General features: G+C 44.5%; 1 protein-coding gene across 1 annotated transcript in view; it reads left to right on the top strand.

Annotated features, from left to right (window-relative positions):
• The window catches only part of LOC119951483 (sodium- and chloride-dependent neutral and basic amino acid transporter B(0+)-like), a 68471-nt gene that overhangs the window by 13432 nt on the left and 34853 nt on the right, over positions 1-20186 (top strand). Inside the window, exons 5-7 of the mRNA XM_038774694.1 lie at positions 14146-14284; positions 15625-15757; positions 18306-18446. Coding sequence (XP_038630622.1) covers positions 14146-14284; positions 15625-15757; positions 18306-18446 — 413 coding nt within the window. The remainder of the gene's footprint in view (positions 1-14145; positions 14285-15624; positions 15758-18305; positions 18447-20186) is intronic.

The raw sequence follows: 20186 nt of genomic DNA, 5'->3' as shown, positions 1-20186 counted from the left end.
ACTCAATTCATTTTCGTTAATTAAGGGACAATTTAATGTGGCCAATCCATCTACCCTGCACATCATTTTGGGTTTTGGGGTTGGAACTCATGCAAACACAGGCAGAATATGCAAACTCCACATGGACAGTGACACAGAGCCGGATCGAAGGGACCTCAGCGCCATGAGGCAGCAATTTATTTTTTCAAATTAAGAGTACCCAATTCATTTTTTCCAATTAAGGCGCAATTTAGTGTGGCCAATCCACCTAACCTGCACATCTTTGGGTTGTGGGGGCGAAACCCACGCAAACACGGGGTGAATGTGCAAACTCCACATGGACAGTGACCCAGAGCCGGGATCGAACATGGGACCTCGGCACCGTGAGGCAGCAATACTAACCACTGCGCCACCGTGCTGCCCTTAGCACACTTTCTTAACAGCAAGCTTGCAGATTAGATTCTTTGGCTTGCAGCATGAAATGGTCTTATTTGTAGAATCATTCATTCAAGGTCCCCAAAGTTTGGAAAATGTAATACTCAAAGGAAACAGCCTTTCTAGAGAGTCAGCATGGGCAGGATACTCCGTCCTGCCAGCCCTGATTTCCAGCGCACCATACCTTCATCGTTGTGGGATTCTCTATTCCTGCAGCCGGTCAATGGGGTTTCCCATTGTGGGCCACCCCACGCCGTCGGCAAAGGTGAGGGCATGGGTGCACTGGTGGCGTGGCAGAGAATCCCGCCGACGGAGAATTCCACAGCTTATTTATCATACTGGGCCTTCAGCTCAAGGTTCACATTCAGGTGAATGTCTTTCTGGAGAGACACTTTCTGTCAAATTAAACATTACTTTCAGCTTGTGGTTTTTCTTTAGGCCCCTTGAATCACTACAGAGCAGGAAGCCATTTGGCCCATTGAGTCTGCACCGACCCATTGAAACAGGACCCAACCCAGGCCCATGCACCACCCTATCCCCGTACCCCAGTAATCCTACCTAACCTTTTGGACACTAAGGGGCAATTTATCATGACCAATCCACCTGAACTACACATCTTTGGACTGTGGTAAGAAACCGGAGCACCCGGAGGAAACCCACACAGTCACAGGGAGAAAGTACAAACTCCACACAAGCAATGGCCCAAGGCTAAAATTGAACCCAGGTCCTTGGTGTGTGAGGCAGCAGTGCTAACCATTGTGCCACCTTGCCACTCAGTCAGCCCTCACAGTGGCCTTCAGGAGAGAATTAACTGGATCTTCTTGGAGAGAGTTTGTTGGATCTCTTCAGCAGGCATACAGAATCAAACTGAAACCAAGCTCAAGCCTCGGGGCTCTGATAACCAAATTAGTGGGATCAGATCCAATCATCACATGTTACCAGCAGAGCACAGCCATTTGGGCCAATTCATTGGTCACAAGCCAATCAATCAAACCAAGTCCTCACTCATGCAAGTCTACAATCAGTTGAAACTAACACAACCTTCCAGATTCTTCTGTTTGAATTAGTGCCTTAAAGTCACATGTCCATCAATCATCAATAGATCAAAAGTGCAACAGCAAATCAAAATTAAATGGATAATAAGGGAATCATAGAATTTACAATGCAGAAGGAGGCCATTTGGCCCATCAAGTGTGCACCGGCCCTTGGAAAGAGCACCCTAGCCAAGCCCACACCTCCACCCCATTTCCGTAATCCAGCAACCCCGCCCAATCCTTTTTGGACACTAAGGGCAATTTCGCATGGCGTAAACGGAATAAGCAGGAAGGACCCTTACATCCTCGTTTTCTTGCTTTCAGAAATTGCTGACCTTTATTCTGCTTTCATCATATTCTACTATTTTGTTTTCAGACAGTCCTGACCTTTATTCTGCTATTAACACCTGTTGGACCAATGTTTAGGGTCTATAATACTGTCTTACTATTCCTTTTGCCTTGTGTTCTATGAAAACATTGTTGTGTGATCACCCCCAGCCTCTAACCTATCGCTGACCTACTTGGCTCCAACTGCCCTTCTCCCTTACTTCAACAGCGGAAAACACAAAACATCCCTATTTCTCTTCAGTTCAGAAGAGTCTTATTGGACTTACAATGTTAATTCTGTTTCCCTCGCCACAGATTTTGCCAGACCAGCTGGTTTTTTTCCAGCATTTTCTCTTTTCATTTCAGATCGCTAGCATACGCTGTGAGGAAAGTGGTGAAGGAACCACCATTTGAAGTAAAGACTTATCTTTTGACCTTCATCCTTATTTTTTCATACCTTCCTCACTCTGTGTTTTACTTTTACTCAAAGAAATCTAGCATGTCTTGGAAAGGTCCTTCCTGTTTATTCCCTCATTTCCCCTTTCTTTTATTTTTGCCATTACATTTTTGATCCATGGATGTTTAATTGAACTGTGACTTTAAGGCAAAGCAACTTGTACCTTTAATTCAAACAGAAAGGCCCAGAAGACTGTGCTGTTTTAGATTAGTGTTTGCAGATTGGCCAGTGTCAGTAGTGACTCAGTTTGATTAATTTGGCTGGTGGTTAATGAATTGGTCCAAAGGGATGTGCTCTGCCCAGTAATAGGTAGCGATTGGATCTGATCTGACTGGACTGCTTTTAGAGTCACGAGTTTGCAGTTTGGTTTAACATTTGATTCTGCAGCTTTATTAGGGTTCTGACTAATTCTCCCACAAAAGAAGGAGCTAAACTCTCATTAGGAGGCGGTTGTGAGGGCTGTCTCTCTCTCCACCAACACTGGGTTTCATTCTCAAACCCCAACCTGAAAGCAAGGATTAATGTGAAACAAAGTGTCTATCCAGAAAGATATAGGCCTGGGTGTTAACTAAGATGAAGGTCCTGTTTGATAAGAAATAGAGCGCCTCTCCAGAAAGCCTGCTGCCAGTGAGTCCGAAATTTTCTAACCTGGATGAATGACTCTGCAAAGAAGGCCATTACTAAATGTAAACCAGAGACTTCCATCAACCAGGAGGCGCTGTGAGGAAAGTGGTGAAGGAACCACCATTTGAAGTAAAGACTTATCTTTTGACCTTCATCCTTATTTTTTCATACCTTCCTCACTCTGTGTTTGCCTGTCCTGTGTGTGTGGTTAGTGGGTGGGTCAGTTAAAGTTGGTAGTTGGTTTGCTTGTCATTATCCAGTTGAATTTACTGGATGTTTCATCATAGAATCATAGAATTTACGGTGCAGAAGGAGGCCCATTGAGTCTGCACCGGCCCTTACAAAGAGCACCCTACTGAAGCCCATATATCTACCCTATCCCTATAACCCAGAACCCCGACTTAATCCTCTGCACTTAACCTCAAAAACGGTGAATCCAGCTGCATGAGTCCAGTGGGGCTAAAATTTACAACAGGTGCCCACATGCATAAATAAATATAAATAAAAGTGCGCCTGTCTGAAGTAAAAGGCTCTGTGGACTACTTAAAATGTTTCTCAGAGTAGCTTTGCAGCCCAACATTCAATGAATGAAAGAGCCACCCACATGGCCTATTTAACTGTTCAGCTGCACTTTCAAGATTTAATTAAGGCTAACGCTTTTGACATATTATACAGTGGCCACAAGATGGCACTATCACATTATCGTTCTCATACCATCAATAATTACTTCATCAAACCATTTGATAGTCATATTTGATACTGCACCAGCAAGCTTCAATGCATAGTTTACTTGAGCTAAGAGACAGGCTGCATAGTACCTACACCCTGTAATACCTGAAGCTCACGTCGAACAAAATAGTGACAATTGTGATGAATTTACAAGGAATCAATCTTATATGTGCAGCACATACATTTTTAGAAAAATATTTAATAAGTGAATTTCACAATAAATGTTTATAAAAACATAAGAAATAAAAGGAAGAATAGGCCCTTCAAGCCTGTTGCACTGCTCAGTAAGATCACATTTGATCTGATTGTGATCTCAACTCCATCCATTTTCCATAGCCTTCGGTCTTTTGGCTAAGATCAAGCATCGATCAAGCCCAAGATGAGGTGCAATGCCTGTTCTTGTCAGCTTGGATCTAGTATGTCTCTCTTGTGGAGACCATAAATTGAATTTAATATGAATTTGAATTGGGTTTGGAGCAAGTAATGAGATGGATTAGGGTTTGCTCTTTCCTCTCTGAGAATTGGCTTTGTAACTTTAAGGATGGGATAAAAAATGTGAAACTCAAATCTGTGCTGAAGTCAGTATAGAATATATTCAATGACAAGCCTCCACAGCTCTCTCTCATCATTCTTGTTATGGATGAATTGCGTTTTTACTTACAAACCTGTTGATTATAATTTTTGGGCAGCAAGGGCCAAAGTCTTCTGGAAATTTATAAGTACTATTGGTTAGTTCACTTGTGTTGTGACTCCGGGGAACATAGGGTTGGTATTAACCGGGCACTTGCTCCAGGAGGCGTAACAATCTCGCATGGAGTGGCCCTTCCTTCTGTAACACATCTGCTGACATTATATTCTCGAGTTCTTTCTCATTCACCTGCGGAAGGAGCAGTGCTCCGAAAGCTAGTGATTTGAAACAAAGCTGTTGGAATTTAACTTGGTGTTGTAAGACTTCTTATTGTGCTCACCCCAGTCCAATGCCCGCATCGCCACATCTTTCTTTTGTAATCTTGCAGTTTTTCTATTTCGCCTCTGCTCATTTCACCCGTAAGGTTTAGATCTGGGAATACTCATTCCATATCTTCTCCCTAGTGTTAGCATCCTGTGCACAAATAAAGGGTCCCGCACCTCATCATCATGAAACCTGTGCAGTGGCCCACAAGGGTGTACATCTTATCAGCAACTATGTTTGCTGAGTGTATCTCGGCTTGAAGTTTACACAAGGATCAAGAGGTCAGGAGGGAGGGATCAGGTTGGAGACTATGTTTGGTATCCAGAGGAAGGTTCAGAAGTTGGGACCAATGCTTGGATGTCAAACACCCCGAGATCGTAAGAGTCAGAGCAGTGCTAATTAAGGTAAACACATCCATTATCTTTCACACACAAATGGTTTAGAAACGTTTTTGCCTGAGGCAGACAAAACTGGCAAAACATTTTAGGACTTGAAGCAGGTGTTAAATTGCTTCTTTGCATTTTCAAAGGGTCTAAGGTCTATTTCAGATGTGGGTAAAGGGCAACTCCCGTTTGTCCTTATCCAATACAATGGAAGTGCACTTCCAATCTTAAATATGCCCACGTATCCAGTCTGTCATTTTGTATCTTGCAGACTGCATAGATCCTGGAAAACGGGTAGTACATTGGGGATTTTACATGGTCAAAAGGTCTAGGCGTGTCACTGGTACACCTGTTGCCAGATAGATCATTTGATTTTATGACTTTCTGAAGCAGTTTGGAACAACTGAGTGGCTTGCTATACAGTGTCAGAGGGCAGTTAAGAGTCAACCACATCGCTGTGGATCTGGACTCAAATGTAGGCCATTCAGGTGAAGGTGGCAGATTTCATTCCCTCATGGATATGAGCAGATGTTCAGTCTGGGTGCCAGATCGGCCAAGATATCTTAAGCGGCCAGGAATTTCGGCTGAAGGCGCTAAAGAGCCTCAATGGAATTAAATGGGGCTGTTAGGGCCAGAATGACCACGGCGGGATTGCCAATGGCTCTTCAGTGATGGGTGGGCCAACCAGAGTGACCATTAAATCCTGCCTTTATTGGTATAAGTAAGAAACAGGAAAGAATTAATGATTAAAGATTAGAGAAACATGTAGTGAAAGCAGAGTGATTTATTTGTGGTGGAGCAGGGGACAAGCAGAGCAGCACATACCAAAATTAATTTCTTGATTGAGTCTCAGCTATTTTTTGTTTTTTCAAAAATACATCTTGAACCAACTCTGCAGCTGAAATATTAGGTTAATAAGTGATGAGGCAGATTTATCTAAAAAGATAAAATGTAGTGAATTTTCATTTCATAACCATCACATTATGATTGAGTCAAAGTCATGTTTGCAAGGAGGAAATGTGAAACAGCTCTTGACGTTCTAGTAAAGCTGTTTCCAATGGAATGGGACAGAGACAGTCCACAGTAAACTGGGAAAACCTGTTAAGGTGAAAATCTGAAAAATAACGTACAGGAATAATTTACACCTATAAAAGGGCAAGATGGCTACTTGCCAAAAAGATAGCTGTAGAAAACCGAAGAGGCAAGTGACATTATGAAACGAAAAAAAATTGCAAAAAATAGCACAAATCCTAGTAAATGGAATGAGGCAAATAACAGCAAAGGATACCAAAATAGATAGTACCAGCCACAAAAGGGAAGAATAAAAATAAACCTGCAAGGGACATTGTGACAACTGTGAGGAGCTAGTGACCAACAATGCAGGTAAATGAACAGGACATTTATTTGGAAACAAACAATTGTATACATAGTGCAAGTAATAAAAAAGCGTGTTAACTCAATGGCTCCAGGACTTCACCTGTCAAATAATTGCCTCTCCACGATAGGTCATATGACCTGATAACTCCACCACCCCTCAAAGAGGCATATCACCACAGATATCAAAATGAACATAAAAAATATTTTACAATTACATTCGGAAAAAGTCATCAGGGACAATGTGGGTCCTTTAAGGAAATGGTGAAGTAATTATTTTGCCTCAGTATTTCCAGTAGAGAAATACATCAGCATGTCAGACATCCCAAAGAAATTATTGTTGAATAAGGGACATGGACTCACAAAAATTACCATAAGTAATTTGTCAGGCCACATTTGGAGTACTGTGTGCAGTTCTGGTCACCTCATTTTAGGAAGGATGTGGAAGCTTTGGAAAAGGTGCAAAGGAGATTTACCAGGATGTTGCCTGGAATGGAGAGTAGGTCATACGAGGAAAGGTTGAGGGTGCTAGGCCTTTTCTCATTAGAACGGAGAAGGATGAGGGGCGACTTGATAGAGGTTTATAAGATGATCAGGGGAATAGATAGAGTAGACAGTCAGAGACTTTTTCCCCGGGTGGAACACACCATTACAAGGGGACATAAATTTAAGATAAATGGTGGAAGATATAGAGGGGATGTCAGAGGTAGGTTCTTTACCCAGAGAGTAGTGGGGGCATGGAATGCACTGCCTGTGGTAGTAGTTGAGTCGGAAAATTTATGGACCTTCAAGCGGCTATTGGATAGGTACTTGGATTAGGGTAGAATAAGGGAGTGTAGGTTAACTTCTTAAGGGCAGCACGGTAGCATTGTGGATAGCACAATTGCTTCACAGCTCCAGGGTCCCAAGTTCGATTTCGACTTGGGTCACTGTCTGTGTGGAGTCTGCACATCCTCCCCGTGACTGCGTGGGTTTCCTCCGGGTACTCTGGTTTCCTCCCACAGTCCAAAGATGTGCAGGTTGGGTGGATTGGCCATGACAAATTGTCCAAAATTCTATGATTAACCTAGGACAAAAGTTCGGCGCAACATCGTGGGCCGAAGGGCCTGTTCTGTGCTGTATTTCTCTATAATCTGTAATAGGAGTGGAAAATATAATTGCATTAAATAATTTTGTTTTTAAATCCCCAGAAATTAATTTCTGGTATGAAATTTCTGACAGATGACTAGCCATCAGGATTCCAATTCCTTCATTTCCTTCTTTTACATTCCTGGAAAGATGGAGTGGCCATGTGCAATTTTCCAATTTTCAAATCTTGAATTCAGGGAACTTTGGAAAATTACTCAGATTTATAGTTAACAACAGACCGATTAAATATCCTGAATAGCAGAGAGAGCCAACATGGATTTGTAAAGGGTAGATCAAACCTGAAGAATCTCATTGAATTTTTTGAAGATTAAGTTGGTGCACAATGGGAAGTATCTGTATGTCATTGATATGGATGTCCAGAAGGCATTTCATAAAGTCCCACATAACAGACTGTTAGCTAAACAAAGAACACAGTAAAGTACAGCACAGGAACAGGCCCTTCGGCTCTCCAAGCCTGTGCCGACCAGCTACCCGTCTGAACTAAAATCTTCTGCACTTCCGGGATCCGTATCCCTCTATATTCCCATCCTATTTACGTATTTGTCAAAATGCACCTTAAACGTCACTATCGTTCCTGCTTCCAACACCTCCTCCAGCAGCGAGTTCCAGGCACCCACTACCCTCTGTGTGAAGAACTTGTCTCGTACATTATTCAACTTCTCCTCATAGCTAATGCCCTCCATACCAGGCAACATCCTGGTAAATCTCTTCTGCACCCTCTCTAAAGCCTCCACATCCTTCTGGTAGTGTTGGATTGAACACTATACTCCAAGTGTGGTCTAACTAAGGTTCTATACAGCTGCAACATGACTTGCCAATTTTTATACTCAATGCCCCGGCCAATGAAGAGAAGTATGCCATATGCCTTCTTGACTACCTTCTCCACCTGTGTTGTGACCTATGGACCTGTACACCTAGATCTCTCTGACTGTCAATAATATTGAGGGTTCTACCATTCACTGTATATTCCCTACCTGCATTAGACCTTCCAAAATGCATTACCTCACATTTGTCCAAATTAAACTCTATCTGCCATTTTTCCGCCCAAGTCTCCAAACGATCTAAATCCTGCTGTATCCTCTGACAGTCCTCATTGCTATCCGCAATTCCACCAACCTTTGTGTCGTCTGCGAACTTACTAATCAGGGGCGAAATTCTCCCCTACCCGGCGGGGCGGGGAGTCCCGGCGTAGCGGAGTGGCGCCAACCACTCCGGCATCGGGCCTCCCCAAAGGTGCGGAATTCTCCGCATCTTTGGGGGTCAAGCCCTCACATTGAGGGGCTAGGCCGGTGCCGGAGTGGTTGGCACCACACTGACTGGCGCCCAAACCGGCTCCAGCGGCCTTTGACGCCCGGCGCTGGGGATGGCAGCAAGGCCTTCGCCGGTTCGCGCATACGCCGGTGCGTCAGCTGCCGTTGACGTCACCACCGGCGCATGCGCTGGGGGATTCTCTCCCGCCTCCGCCATGGTGGAGGCCATGGTGGAGGCAGAAGAAAAAGAGTGCCCCCACGGCACTGGCCCGCCCGCCGATCGTTGGGCCCCGATCGTGGGCCTGGCCACCGTGGGTGCACCCCCCGGGGTCCGATCGCCCAACGCCCCCCCTAGGGGCCCGCTCGCGCCACCGATCCTGCCGGCACAGAGTTAGTTCAAACCACGGCGGCGGGAGAGGCCTCTCAGCGGCGGGACTTCGGCCCATCCGGGCCGGAGAATAACGGCAGCACAGAAACCCGTAGCCTCCCGCCGCCCCCCATCATTCTCCGAGGCGGGCGGCGGGATTGGAGGCATGCCGACTTTTTGCGGGTGGGAGAATACTGGACATGGCGGGGGCGGGATTTCCGGCGGCCCCGGGCGATTCTCCGACCCTGCTGGGGGTCGGAGAATTTCGTCCCAGACCAGTTATATTTTCCTCCAAATCATTTATATCTACTACGAACAGCAAAGGTCCTAGCACTGATCCCTGTGGAACACCATTAGTCACAGCCCTTCCTTGAAACTCAAGGAATTGAAGGCGAAGTGTTGACTTGGTGAGAAAATCAGCTGAGTGGAAGGAGACAAAAAGTACAACTGGAGAATTAATTGTGCATAGTTTTAGTCCCCTTATTAGAGGAAAGGTATAATGGCATTGGAGATAGTTCAGAGGAGGTTCACCAGGTTGATTCCAGTGATGGAGGGGTTTGTTGTATGAGGAGGGTTTGAACAGTTTAGGCCTTTACTCTCTAGAGTTTAGAAGAATGAGGGGTTATCAAATTGAGGTACAAAAAAAATAATAAAAGTATGGATTAAGTATATGTGGAGTGGATGCTTCCTCTTGTGGGGCATTCCAGAATGAGAGGTCATAGTCTTAGGACAAGAGGTATCATATTTAAAATGGAGTTGAAGAGAAACTACTTTGCCCAAAGGGTTGTGAATCTGTGTAATTCGTACCCCAGATGGTGGATGCTGGGAGAGTGAGTATATTTAAGGAGGAGTTAGACAGATTTTTAATTGGTAATGAGTTGAAGGGTTATCGAGAACGGGCAGGACAGTAACGTTAAGGCCAGGATGAGGTCAGCTGTGATCGAATGGCAGAGCAGACAATATGGGCCAAATGGTCTAATTCTATTCCTATATCTTATGAACTTATGATGTGGGAATCATAGTAAGGGTATGACAAGTAATATCCTGCAAAGACTGGTGTCAAGGTTGCAACCATTCACTGTATTTCTTATTGACGTAGATGATGACAATGCAATGCCAGGTGATAGTGTTGATGGAAGTTTACAGAGAGATGTTGATAGATTGCTGGAATGGACAGAAATGTGGCAAATAGATTTCAATGTAGGAAATTGTGAGATAAAATTGTGAGAACAGGGGATTTTCTAAATGGTGAAAAGCTGTTAACAGTGGTAGTTCAAAGAAATTTGGGTTTCAGGTGTGTAGATAATTACCATGACACAAACTGGGACAGAAACAATCAAAATGGTGAATAGAATGTTCTAGTCCAGACTAGAACCCAACGGAATAGAAGCCATGCTTCAGTCATACAAAGCCCTGATTAGGCCACACTTCGATCTCTGTGATGATTTCTGGCCACCAAACCTCAGGAAGTATATAATAGCCTTGTGGGGTAACCAGCATAGATTACTAGAAGGATACCTGAACTTCAAAGGTTAAGCTAGGAAAAGAGGTTTTAGAAAATGCTGATGTTGAATTCCTTGGAATTTAATAATAATCTTAATTATTGTCATAAGTTGGCTTACATTAACACTGTAATGAAGTTACTGTGAAAAGCCCTTAGTTGCCACATTCCTGAGCCTGTTCGGGTACACAGAGGGAGAATTCAGAATGTCCAATCCACCTAACAGCACGTCTTTCGGGACATGTGGGTGGAAACCGGAACACCCGGAGGAAACCCATGCAGACACGGGGAGAATGTACAGACTCAGCACAGTCAGTGACCCAAGCCGGGAATCAAACCTGGGACCCTCGCGCTGTGAAGCAACAGTGCTAACCACTGTGCTACCGTGCTGCGACACATCTTTCGGGACTTGTGGAAGGAAACTGGAGCACTCGGAGGAAACACACGCAGACAAGGGGAGAACGTGGATTCTGCACAGACAGTGACCCAAGCCAAAAATAGAACCTGGGATCCTGGTGTTGTGAAGCAACAATGCTAACCACTGTGCTACCGTGCCGCCAATTCTGCATTTAAAAAGTTAAGTGGTGATTAGATCAAAGTTTTCAAGATATTAAAATGAACAGATAGGGTAGGAAGAGAGAAACAATTTTCATTGCCTGGGGAGTCGCGGTCCACAGATGTAGTCTGGAAATTTAAGCCAGACTTTTCAGGAATGAAATGAAGAAAGAGTTATTCACACAAAGGGTGGTAAAAATTTGGAATACTCTTCTGAAAATGGAAATTTATATTTATGATAAACATCAGTTAGCCATTGGTTTTAAGGGATATGGGCCAATGAATCATATATATAGAATGAGGTTGCAAATCATCCATGATCTGAATGAATGGATGAACAGACTCTCGGGTCTAAATGGCCGACTCATGTTCCTATGCTACTGTGTTTCTCTCTTTCTATATTCTATGCTCCAGCTCCTGCAACACAGAAATCTTCTGTCTTTATCACCTCATCTTTCATGATTTAGATTTCGAACAGTACAGCACAGAACAGGCCCTTCGGCCCTCGATGTTGTGCCGAGCAATGATCACCCTACTCAAACTCACGTATCCACCCTATACCCGTAACCCAACAACTCCCCCTTAACCTTACTTTTTAGGACACTACGGGCAATTTAGCATGGCCAATCCACCTAACCCGCACATCTTTGGACTGTGGGAGGAAACCGGAGCACCCGGAGGAAACCCACGCACACACGGGGAGGACGTGCAGACTCCGCACAGTCAGTGACCCAGCCGGGAACCGAACCTGGGACCCTGGAGCTGTGAAGCATTGATGCTAACCACTATGCTACCGTGCTGCCCTTAAGGTTATGATGTTAAGGTTCAGATCTTCAGTTATGGTAAAGATGTGCAGGATGCAGAACAGCATGCCAGCGCTTATTATTCTCTTCGGTGTACTGAATTTAATGAACTCTCCAGCCCTACAAAACAGTGTTCGTGAACCGTTGAATGCTGTTCCTCACTGCTCCTTCCGACTGATCCATTGTAGGTTTCTTCATGGAAGGATCAGAGCTGAGTATTAGGACTGTGACAACATTTACTTCCAATTTTGAGGACTTTGTATTGCAAGACTTCAGGTGATCACAGAGCCGCTCACGTCATGTGTCGATAGTCGTTGTCAATCACTAACCGTGCAAAACAGTTTCTCCAACATTTCCAGGAATGTCAGTCGCACTCTGCACACTCTCTGGGCAGAGTTTCTGTGACTGTGATGTGGACTCCCCCTGTTGGGTTTCACACTTTGGGCTCCTGTCTCTGGTTCTATACAACAAGATGCAGGGATTACAGCCCTGACTTGAGCTCTCCTTATTCATTCATACTGCTTAGCATGATGCAGCAAGAAATGGTGATGGCTTCAATTCTCTTCCTTCACGGACGATCTGTGCTTTCTCCAGTTAAGCACAGGTTCCTGTACAACTGAGAATCCCAAGTCAATGTTTAGAGATCAGCCCCAAATGAAGGAAATTGGAGAATATTCATGTATCAGAGCTAGAGGCAAGGTTAGAAATAGGAAAGAGATTAATTTAGACACAGGGCTCGATGGATGGGCATGAAATATCAAGGAAACCCATGTAGGTTTTATTTTTGGACATATAATTCCCTGACAATTAAACATGTGATTCATTCATACCCACCACACATCTCTTGGAACTAATATGGAATAAACTTCAAGCAAGAAATGTAAAGTTGAATCTTCGAGTAATATATCAGCCAGAGGTTAATAGTTACTGTGCTGTTGTGCAACATCAAAGGTTTTTGTTCTGCAAGCAGATCATGTGTTATCATAGGGTCTGTGTTACAACGGACACAAGTTGTGATGGGATTATGTCTTATAATGGAGTCATGTGAACCTCACATAAGGGGGGAGATAACAGCAAGGAATGTCCTGGAGAAGGTTTACATACATGGGGCTGGTTTAGCTCACTCAGCTAAATCGCTGGCTTTTAAAGCAGACCAAGCAGGCCAGCAGCACGGTTCGATTCCCGTACCAGCCTCCCCGGACAGGCGCCGGAATATGGCGACTAGGGGCTTTTCACAGTAACTTCATTGAAGCCTACTCGTGACAATAAGCGATTTTCATTTTTCATTGTTTCATCAGCCCAAGCCTGCCACCACTCAAAGGCCTCACCAATCCATCTGCTATGCCTTGCATCATGCCAGCTTGTATGGCTAGATCATTGTGCCAAGGAATAACAGCGGAGGCCCTGTGGCAGCAGGAATGGAACCAACATGCCACCATAAAAATCCACTTCCTCATCACAGACCCCGTACCCTGTCTACGCGCTTCAACCTGCCACGCCAACACTGGCACTCCTCAAACATCTCAGCATTGGTCAAGGCCTTTTGTGCAGCAAGTCAACACAAGTGGGGCCTTGCAGGGACCCAGACTTCAGATGTGAAGCCCCCTAATTCAATGACTCATACTGCTGAAGACTGTTCCTGTGGAGGGCTCAGAGAGTTCCATTTAGCCGCTGTGGAAGCTATTACCTAACATGTTGATTGCTGCATGTGCCAAAAATAAGTGATGCAATTATGCCGTGTATTAAAATGCAGTCTTGTATTGTAATGGGATCAGATATTACATTAGGATCCGTGAGTAACGCTAGGACCATATGTCCCACTTGAGGTTCTGTATTTCAATGGCATCACTTCAACTCCATGGTATTTCTACTGATTGCTTCTGCTGAAACTAAATGAAGCCACCAGTACATTGCATTTATATTGATATCATGAGCTCCTTTAGTAATTTGCTGACTGGTGGAACTGTAAAATTCCAAACCTTAATCTGTTTTAATGATTAGAAGCATTACAGAATTTGTAGGATAAAACTACCATTACACACAGAGTGAGCACAAAAGCTGGAATGTGCTGAGTGCAGTGCAGAGACTGTACTGCTGTGTTCTGATCCATATAACTTTCCCCATGTAATAAACAGGATTGGACCGATTCTGTCAGAGTGAAACAGTGCCCCTGAATATGTCTCTCCTGGTAAAACATAACTCTAAAACACATTCCCCATTTTCTAGATCCACTCTGCAATCTCACTCTGGATAATGGATATTCCGAAATCGTGAATGCAACATGGCTATATGTAAACAATGAAACTTGTCCAAATGGATCAGAAATCTACGTTCCTCACCAGGGTCCAAGTGAGCAATACTGGGAGTAAGTAAATAACTATAGATTGCTAGTAGCACCTAGAACCTGGACAGCTGTACCAGTAGCTTCCTCTCTGGAAGGTTCGTTGGGTGAATGTCCTGTTTAATGAGTGAAAAACTGTTTGATTTAGATAGAGGTACCGTTCACAACATACACCTGTTGCCAAACGCATAACAGGGGCCCTTTCATCAGTTGACAGCTCCCTGGTTTCTAACACTGCAGGTTCACTTTGACAATATTTATACAGTGAAACGTTTATTGGACTTTACATTTATTTCTTCAAGGAAGTGATTAACCACTAATATTCTTAAACATGAAACGGTTCCAATTATCAGGGACTGGTGTCCCTTTCTCTGTGTTTTTAATTGAGTCCAATGTTGTGTTTAACCCATAGACCTGGGAACTGAATTGGGGGAAAGTGTCTGGGAGCAGGGACCATGTTTAACAATATGAAGGAGCTGAATTCATTGGGAGGCACAGTGACTAACCTAGATAGCTTTAATGGTGCAATGTAAGGTAGTCAGTGAAGTACTGTTGGGAACTTTGAAAATAAATCTTTCACAGGATGTGGGCATCGCAAGCTAGGCCAGGGGCTGTTTAGCACAGGGCTAAATCGCTGGCTTTGAAAGCAGACCAAGCAGGCCAGCAGCACGGTTCAATTCCCGTAACAGCCTCCCCGAACAGGCGCCGGAATGTGGCGACTAGGGGCTTTTCACAGTAACTTCATTTGAAGCCTACTCGTGACAATAAGCGATTTTCATTTCATTTTCGTTTTCATTTGTTGCCGATCCTGACTTGCTCTTGAGAAGATTGTTTGAGCAGCCCTCTTCAACCGCTGCAGTAGGTGTGGTGTAGATACACCAACAAGGTACAGTCTTGAACTCAATTCAGATCTCTGGAGACTTCCATCAGCACTTCTTTAACTTTGCATCAAGACTGCATCAAGCCTATCAGTAGAAGTAGAGATACAAATCATAAAGAATATCAAATTCCATCTCAAATTGCATACAGGGGCTGGTTTAGCACAGTGGGCTAAACAGCTGGCTTGTGCTGCAGATCAATGCCAGTATCACGGGTTCAGTTCCCGTACCGGCCTCCCCGAACAGGCGTTGGAATGTGGTGACTAGGGGCTTTTCACAGTAACTTCATTGAAGCCTACTTGTGACAATAAGTGACTATTATTATTATTATTAGTTTTGCCAAGTATTCACTTTTAGGAGTGGAACTAATTCTGTTTAAATTGGATATTTTTCAAACCATTTGCCAGAATATATGATTTATTGTAGTTAATAGTGCTTGTGTGGAATAAACAATATTCTTAGAATAACTCATCTCATTTTATTTAGTGAAGTGGTTTTACGCCGTACCAGTTCAATCGATGAGACTGGGGAGATAGTCTGGTATTTAGCCCTCTGCCTGCTTCTGGCTTGGCTGATGGTTGGGGCAGCGTTATCGAAAGGAATCAAATCTTCAGGGAAGGTAAATTGGCTAGTGATGCAGAGTTAAAACCAATAACAAAGTACAAAGTTCTGCAACAAAGAACTCTAATTGATAAATCATTTAGGAGCTGGTTTATTACACTGGTTATGTTAAAATGCCTGTTGTGGCAACATGATGAGTTTGGACATCTCCTATTTCTCATCTATGTGTTGCCTCTCAGCAATTAAATCCAAAAGCACAGTGTTAGTTTGTGCACGTACATTGACGACTGCCATTTTTAACTCACCAGTCTTGATTTCACCATGTTATTAAATTGTCAGACTGTTCAGCCAACTTCCCAAATCATGGGAAATTTCATCCGATTAAGTACTGAGAAGACTGAAGCTTGATTTCTTAACAACCTGTTCTAGCCCTCTGGCGTCTGACTGAAGCTAAAGCTATCTCTTCACAAACTTGGTATCATATTTTACTCAGTATCAAAACCGTCTTTTCCACCTCCATAACATCACCCTTCTGCTTCATCCCCTGAAACGCTCTTTGCTTCCTTTCAGCTTCCTTGGCCCAAAGCTCTGGATTACCCCCCAATCATCAGTCTGCCTCTCTACCTTAGTTTCTTTCATTAAGACACACTTTTAAACCTACCAATTTGACCAATTTTTTGATCATCTGGCCTAATGGACAGAATTTTACATGCCTCTCAGGAATGGGATAGCTGACAGGAGGGTGCAGAAAATTGAGTGACATGGCAGGAGCACCATCCCAGCTTGTCCACCTTGACTTGTCTTTTACCAGTAGCAAGGGGGAAGCACCCGGCAATCTGACGTGACGTAGGCCAACTGATATCCTCAAGAGTCAAATTAATGGAAAGTCAAACGCCTCCTCTTGCCACTGCTGTTGTTAAACTTGCAGTGGAAAGGGTGCCTACGCCAGAATGTGAGGTTGCCCCATGATTCCTGGCTACCTTGTTGCAGATTGGCTAGCAGGATTTGGGCAACAAGAGGCAGGGATCCGAACTGTTTGGTAACACTCTTCCCAATGGAGGTGCACCCCCATGGTACTTCCCACCACTACTTGTTCTCTCTTAGCACATATGATGATGGTTTCCCCACACCCTCACCGAGGCCTTTCAGACTTACCCGCGGAACTCACATCCACCTCTACTCCCATCTCATTTAGTTATCCAGCAAATTGAACACTTCTTGATTGGGGACTGGATGCAGTCCCGGCAGTGGTCATGACACCATTTGATCGACCAGCAGAACTCAAGATTGGGAGGGGTTATTAAGTTACGAGGATAGGGTGGAAGTGAGGGCTTAAATGGGTCGGTGCAGACTCGATGGGCCGAATGGCCTCCTTCTGCACTGTATGTTCTATGTTCTAAGAGGCTAGACCTTTTCCGGGATTGGGGCGGAGGTACAGGCCTGAGCCAGTTAACAACTCGCTGATAGCTCAGGGATTCCCAGCAATGCCGAGTTGGGCATGCCTGTGACTTTTCACTTGAGGGGTGGGTGGAGAGACGGCAAGAGCAGCGAGGCCATAACTTCTGCATAAAATTCCAGGAAATGTCTCCATATGTGGCTCAAAAGGGGTGGCACAGTGATAGGGTGGTTAACACTGCTGCCTCACAGAGCCAGGAACCTGATTCTATTTCGAATTTGGGTGACTGTCTGTGTGGAGTTTGCACTTTCAACCGTGTCTGCTTGGGTTTCCTCCGGGTGCTCCAGTTTCTTCTAATAGTCCAAAAATGTGCAGATTAGGTGGACAGACTATGCTAAATTGCCCTTTAGTATCCAAAGATTAGGTAAGGTTATGGGTTCGAGCAGGGGATTGTGCCTGGGTAGAGTGCTGCCTCGGAGGGTCGGGTCAGACTCAATGGGCCAAATGGCCTCCTTCTGCATTCTAGGGGTTCTATGGTTCTATGAATATCATATTCTTTGATAATGGTCCTGTGAACCACCTTGGAAATTTGCTTTACATTAAAGGTGTTAAATCAATACACATTTTTGTTCTGACTGTCAAGCATGAGATACATAATTCATGAACACCAGGCCTGAGTGAGATCTGAAGATCTTTCTCCTGAGTGAAAGATCAGCAGCAATTTCCCCAAACCCCTGAAATGTGTTCCTCATTCAAAGATGTCACTTACTGATTCAAGGATTTGGGGTGAATTTTCAATTGCTCTGGAAGGCTGGGCAGGATTCGCTCAGTGATTGGGCAGATTAAGGTCATGGTTTTATTTGAGTGAAGTAAGATTTGTCTGAACAATGAGAATGACAAAGAAATCCGAGGAGTAAATGTATGCAGTTAAATATATTCATTGCACTCTGTTCAATTCTCCTGTTTAAATCTGTTCCTTCCTAGAATATGAGTTACAAAAATTCAGTCAATTTTGTTCCATTAATATTCAGTTATAAAATGCAGCTCAGTGTTAAATTTACCCTTCCCTTCATTATTACTCCTCCAATTATTTTCTGCTTCATTCTCCAATTTGATTACAATCCAATTAGTTTACCATTCACTTGGATTCAATGCTGCAAATGTTGTACCAGCAATACAGGAAAATTTAACAAACTCCTCTCTATGTCAGGTGGTTTATTTCACTGCAACATTCCCTTATGTGGTTCTGATCATACTCCTGATCCGAGGTCTTACCCTGGAGGGAGCCTATAAAGGAATTGAATTCTACATTGGAAGCCAGTCGGTCTTCTCCAAACTGGCTGATGCTGAGGTAAACACAATACAATAATCCATAGAATCTCAGCCATAATTTTCAGTCAAACTATTTCAAGTTTCTGTTTATCTTCTGAATAATCCAAATCAATTTTTGGATTGTTGCTCACTATAGGTCAGATTTCAATCATTGCTTTTTGGTGCAAGAGAAAGATTTTGGGTGCTAGTTAATGGAAAAGCTTCTAAGAATGTGATGCTCCAGCCTCATTGTGCTCTCACTCAAGCGAAATGAACCCGGTGAATAGCAGGAGATGCCGAAAGTGAGAACCGTGACAGGCACCAAACAATTTGTGATGCAAACAGCTCGCTCCCATCGGCAAAATCAGGATCTTACTGTAACATGGCGAGAAACTAATTATCACCACTTAAGCCCTATTTCCATACAATTAAGAGGTGCCACCCCATATCCAACGGCCTCCTGTCATTCATTGGTTTCCCTAGCAAGTGGTCATGCTGGCGCTGATTAGTACTGATTTTGAAAAACCTGAACCCAGCAGAAGGGCTTCTGCGGGGACCCGAGGCAATGATTGGCCATCTTTGCTCACAAGCAATGGGCCCGGGGGCGCTGGGCTTGCCACCCCAGTGATTGGCGGGGAGTGGGGGACCATCGGCTCGGGGCCCTCCACAGGGGACGGCCACCATGCGAGTGTGGGAGGGCAACCGGGGCAACACCATGGGGCATCAGCATGCCAATCCCTGGATCTTGTGTACCCATTCCAGGGTAACCCTCGTCCCTGCCCATCTGCCCCACCGCCCACGCAGAAACCCCATCAGCCATGCGGTTGAAGGCTATTGCTAAATGGAATTGGCAATCGAGGTTAAGTGAGCACTTCACACAATCCAAGTGGATTCCAGCGGGTAGGCGGGCCATGTACCATGTGGCATTCATTGCCTAGCATCCAAATCACACCTTGATGCATGGGTACTGTGCCTGAACATTGTGGGAGGCTTCACCAGACACGCAGCAGCCAACATCCAAACTCGCAGGGGATGGGACACAGATCTGGGGACATGTCCACAACCAGAGGGTGGGTGAGTGCCACGGGGAGGGGGAGATGCCGGGAGAAATGAGCCCAAGGTTCGGAGGTCAGCCCACATTGCAGATGAAAGTGACAGAAGCATCAAACATTCGTGCCACACATGTGTCAGGCAATAACCATCCTGTACAAGAGTGGATCTAACTACTGCTCATGACATTCAATGGCATTACCATTGCTGAATTCCTCACAATCAATATCCTGGAGGTTACCATTAATCAGAAACTGACCTAGACTAGCGATATTAATACTGTGGACAGGTTAAAGGCTGGGAATCCTAAGGCAAATAACTCGTCTCCTGACTCCCAAAGCCCATCCTCTATCTACAAGGCACAAGACAGGAGTATAATGGAATACTCTCCACTTTCCTGGATGAATGCAGCTCCAACACCACCGAAGAAGCTTGACACCATCCAGGACAAAGCAACCCACTTGATTGCTTCCCCTTCCACAATCATTCAAACCATGCACCACCAACGAACAGTAGCAGCTGTGTGTACCACCTACAAGATGCATGGCAGTAACTAACCAAGGTTCCTTAGACAGCACCTTCCAAACCCACATCCACTACGATCTAGAAGGACAAGAGAAGCAGATACCTGGGAATCCCTCCAAGTCACTCATCACCGTGGCTTGGACATATATCGCTGTTCCTTCACTGTTGTGGGTCAACATCCTGGAACTCCCTCCCTATCAACACA

This window comes from Scyliorhinus canicula, chromosome 17 (assembly GCF_902713615.1).
Source record: "Scyliorhinus canicula chromosome 17, sScyCan1.1, whole genome shotgun sequence".
Classification (NCBI taxonomy): domain Eukaryota; kingdom Metazoa; phylum Chordata; class Chondrichthyes; order Carcharhiniformes; family Scyliorhinidae; genus Scyliorhinus; species Scyliorhinus canicula.
The sequence above is the reverse complement of the archived record's forward strand: the minus strand, read 5'-3'. Positions and strand labels throughout refer to the sequence as shown.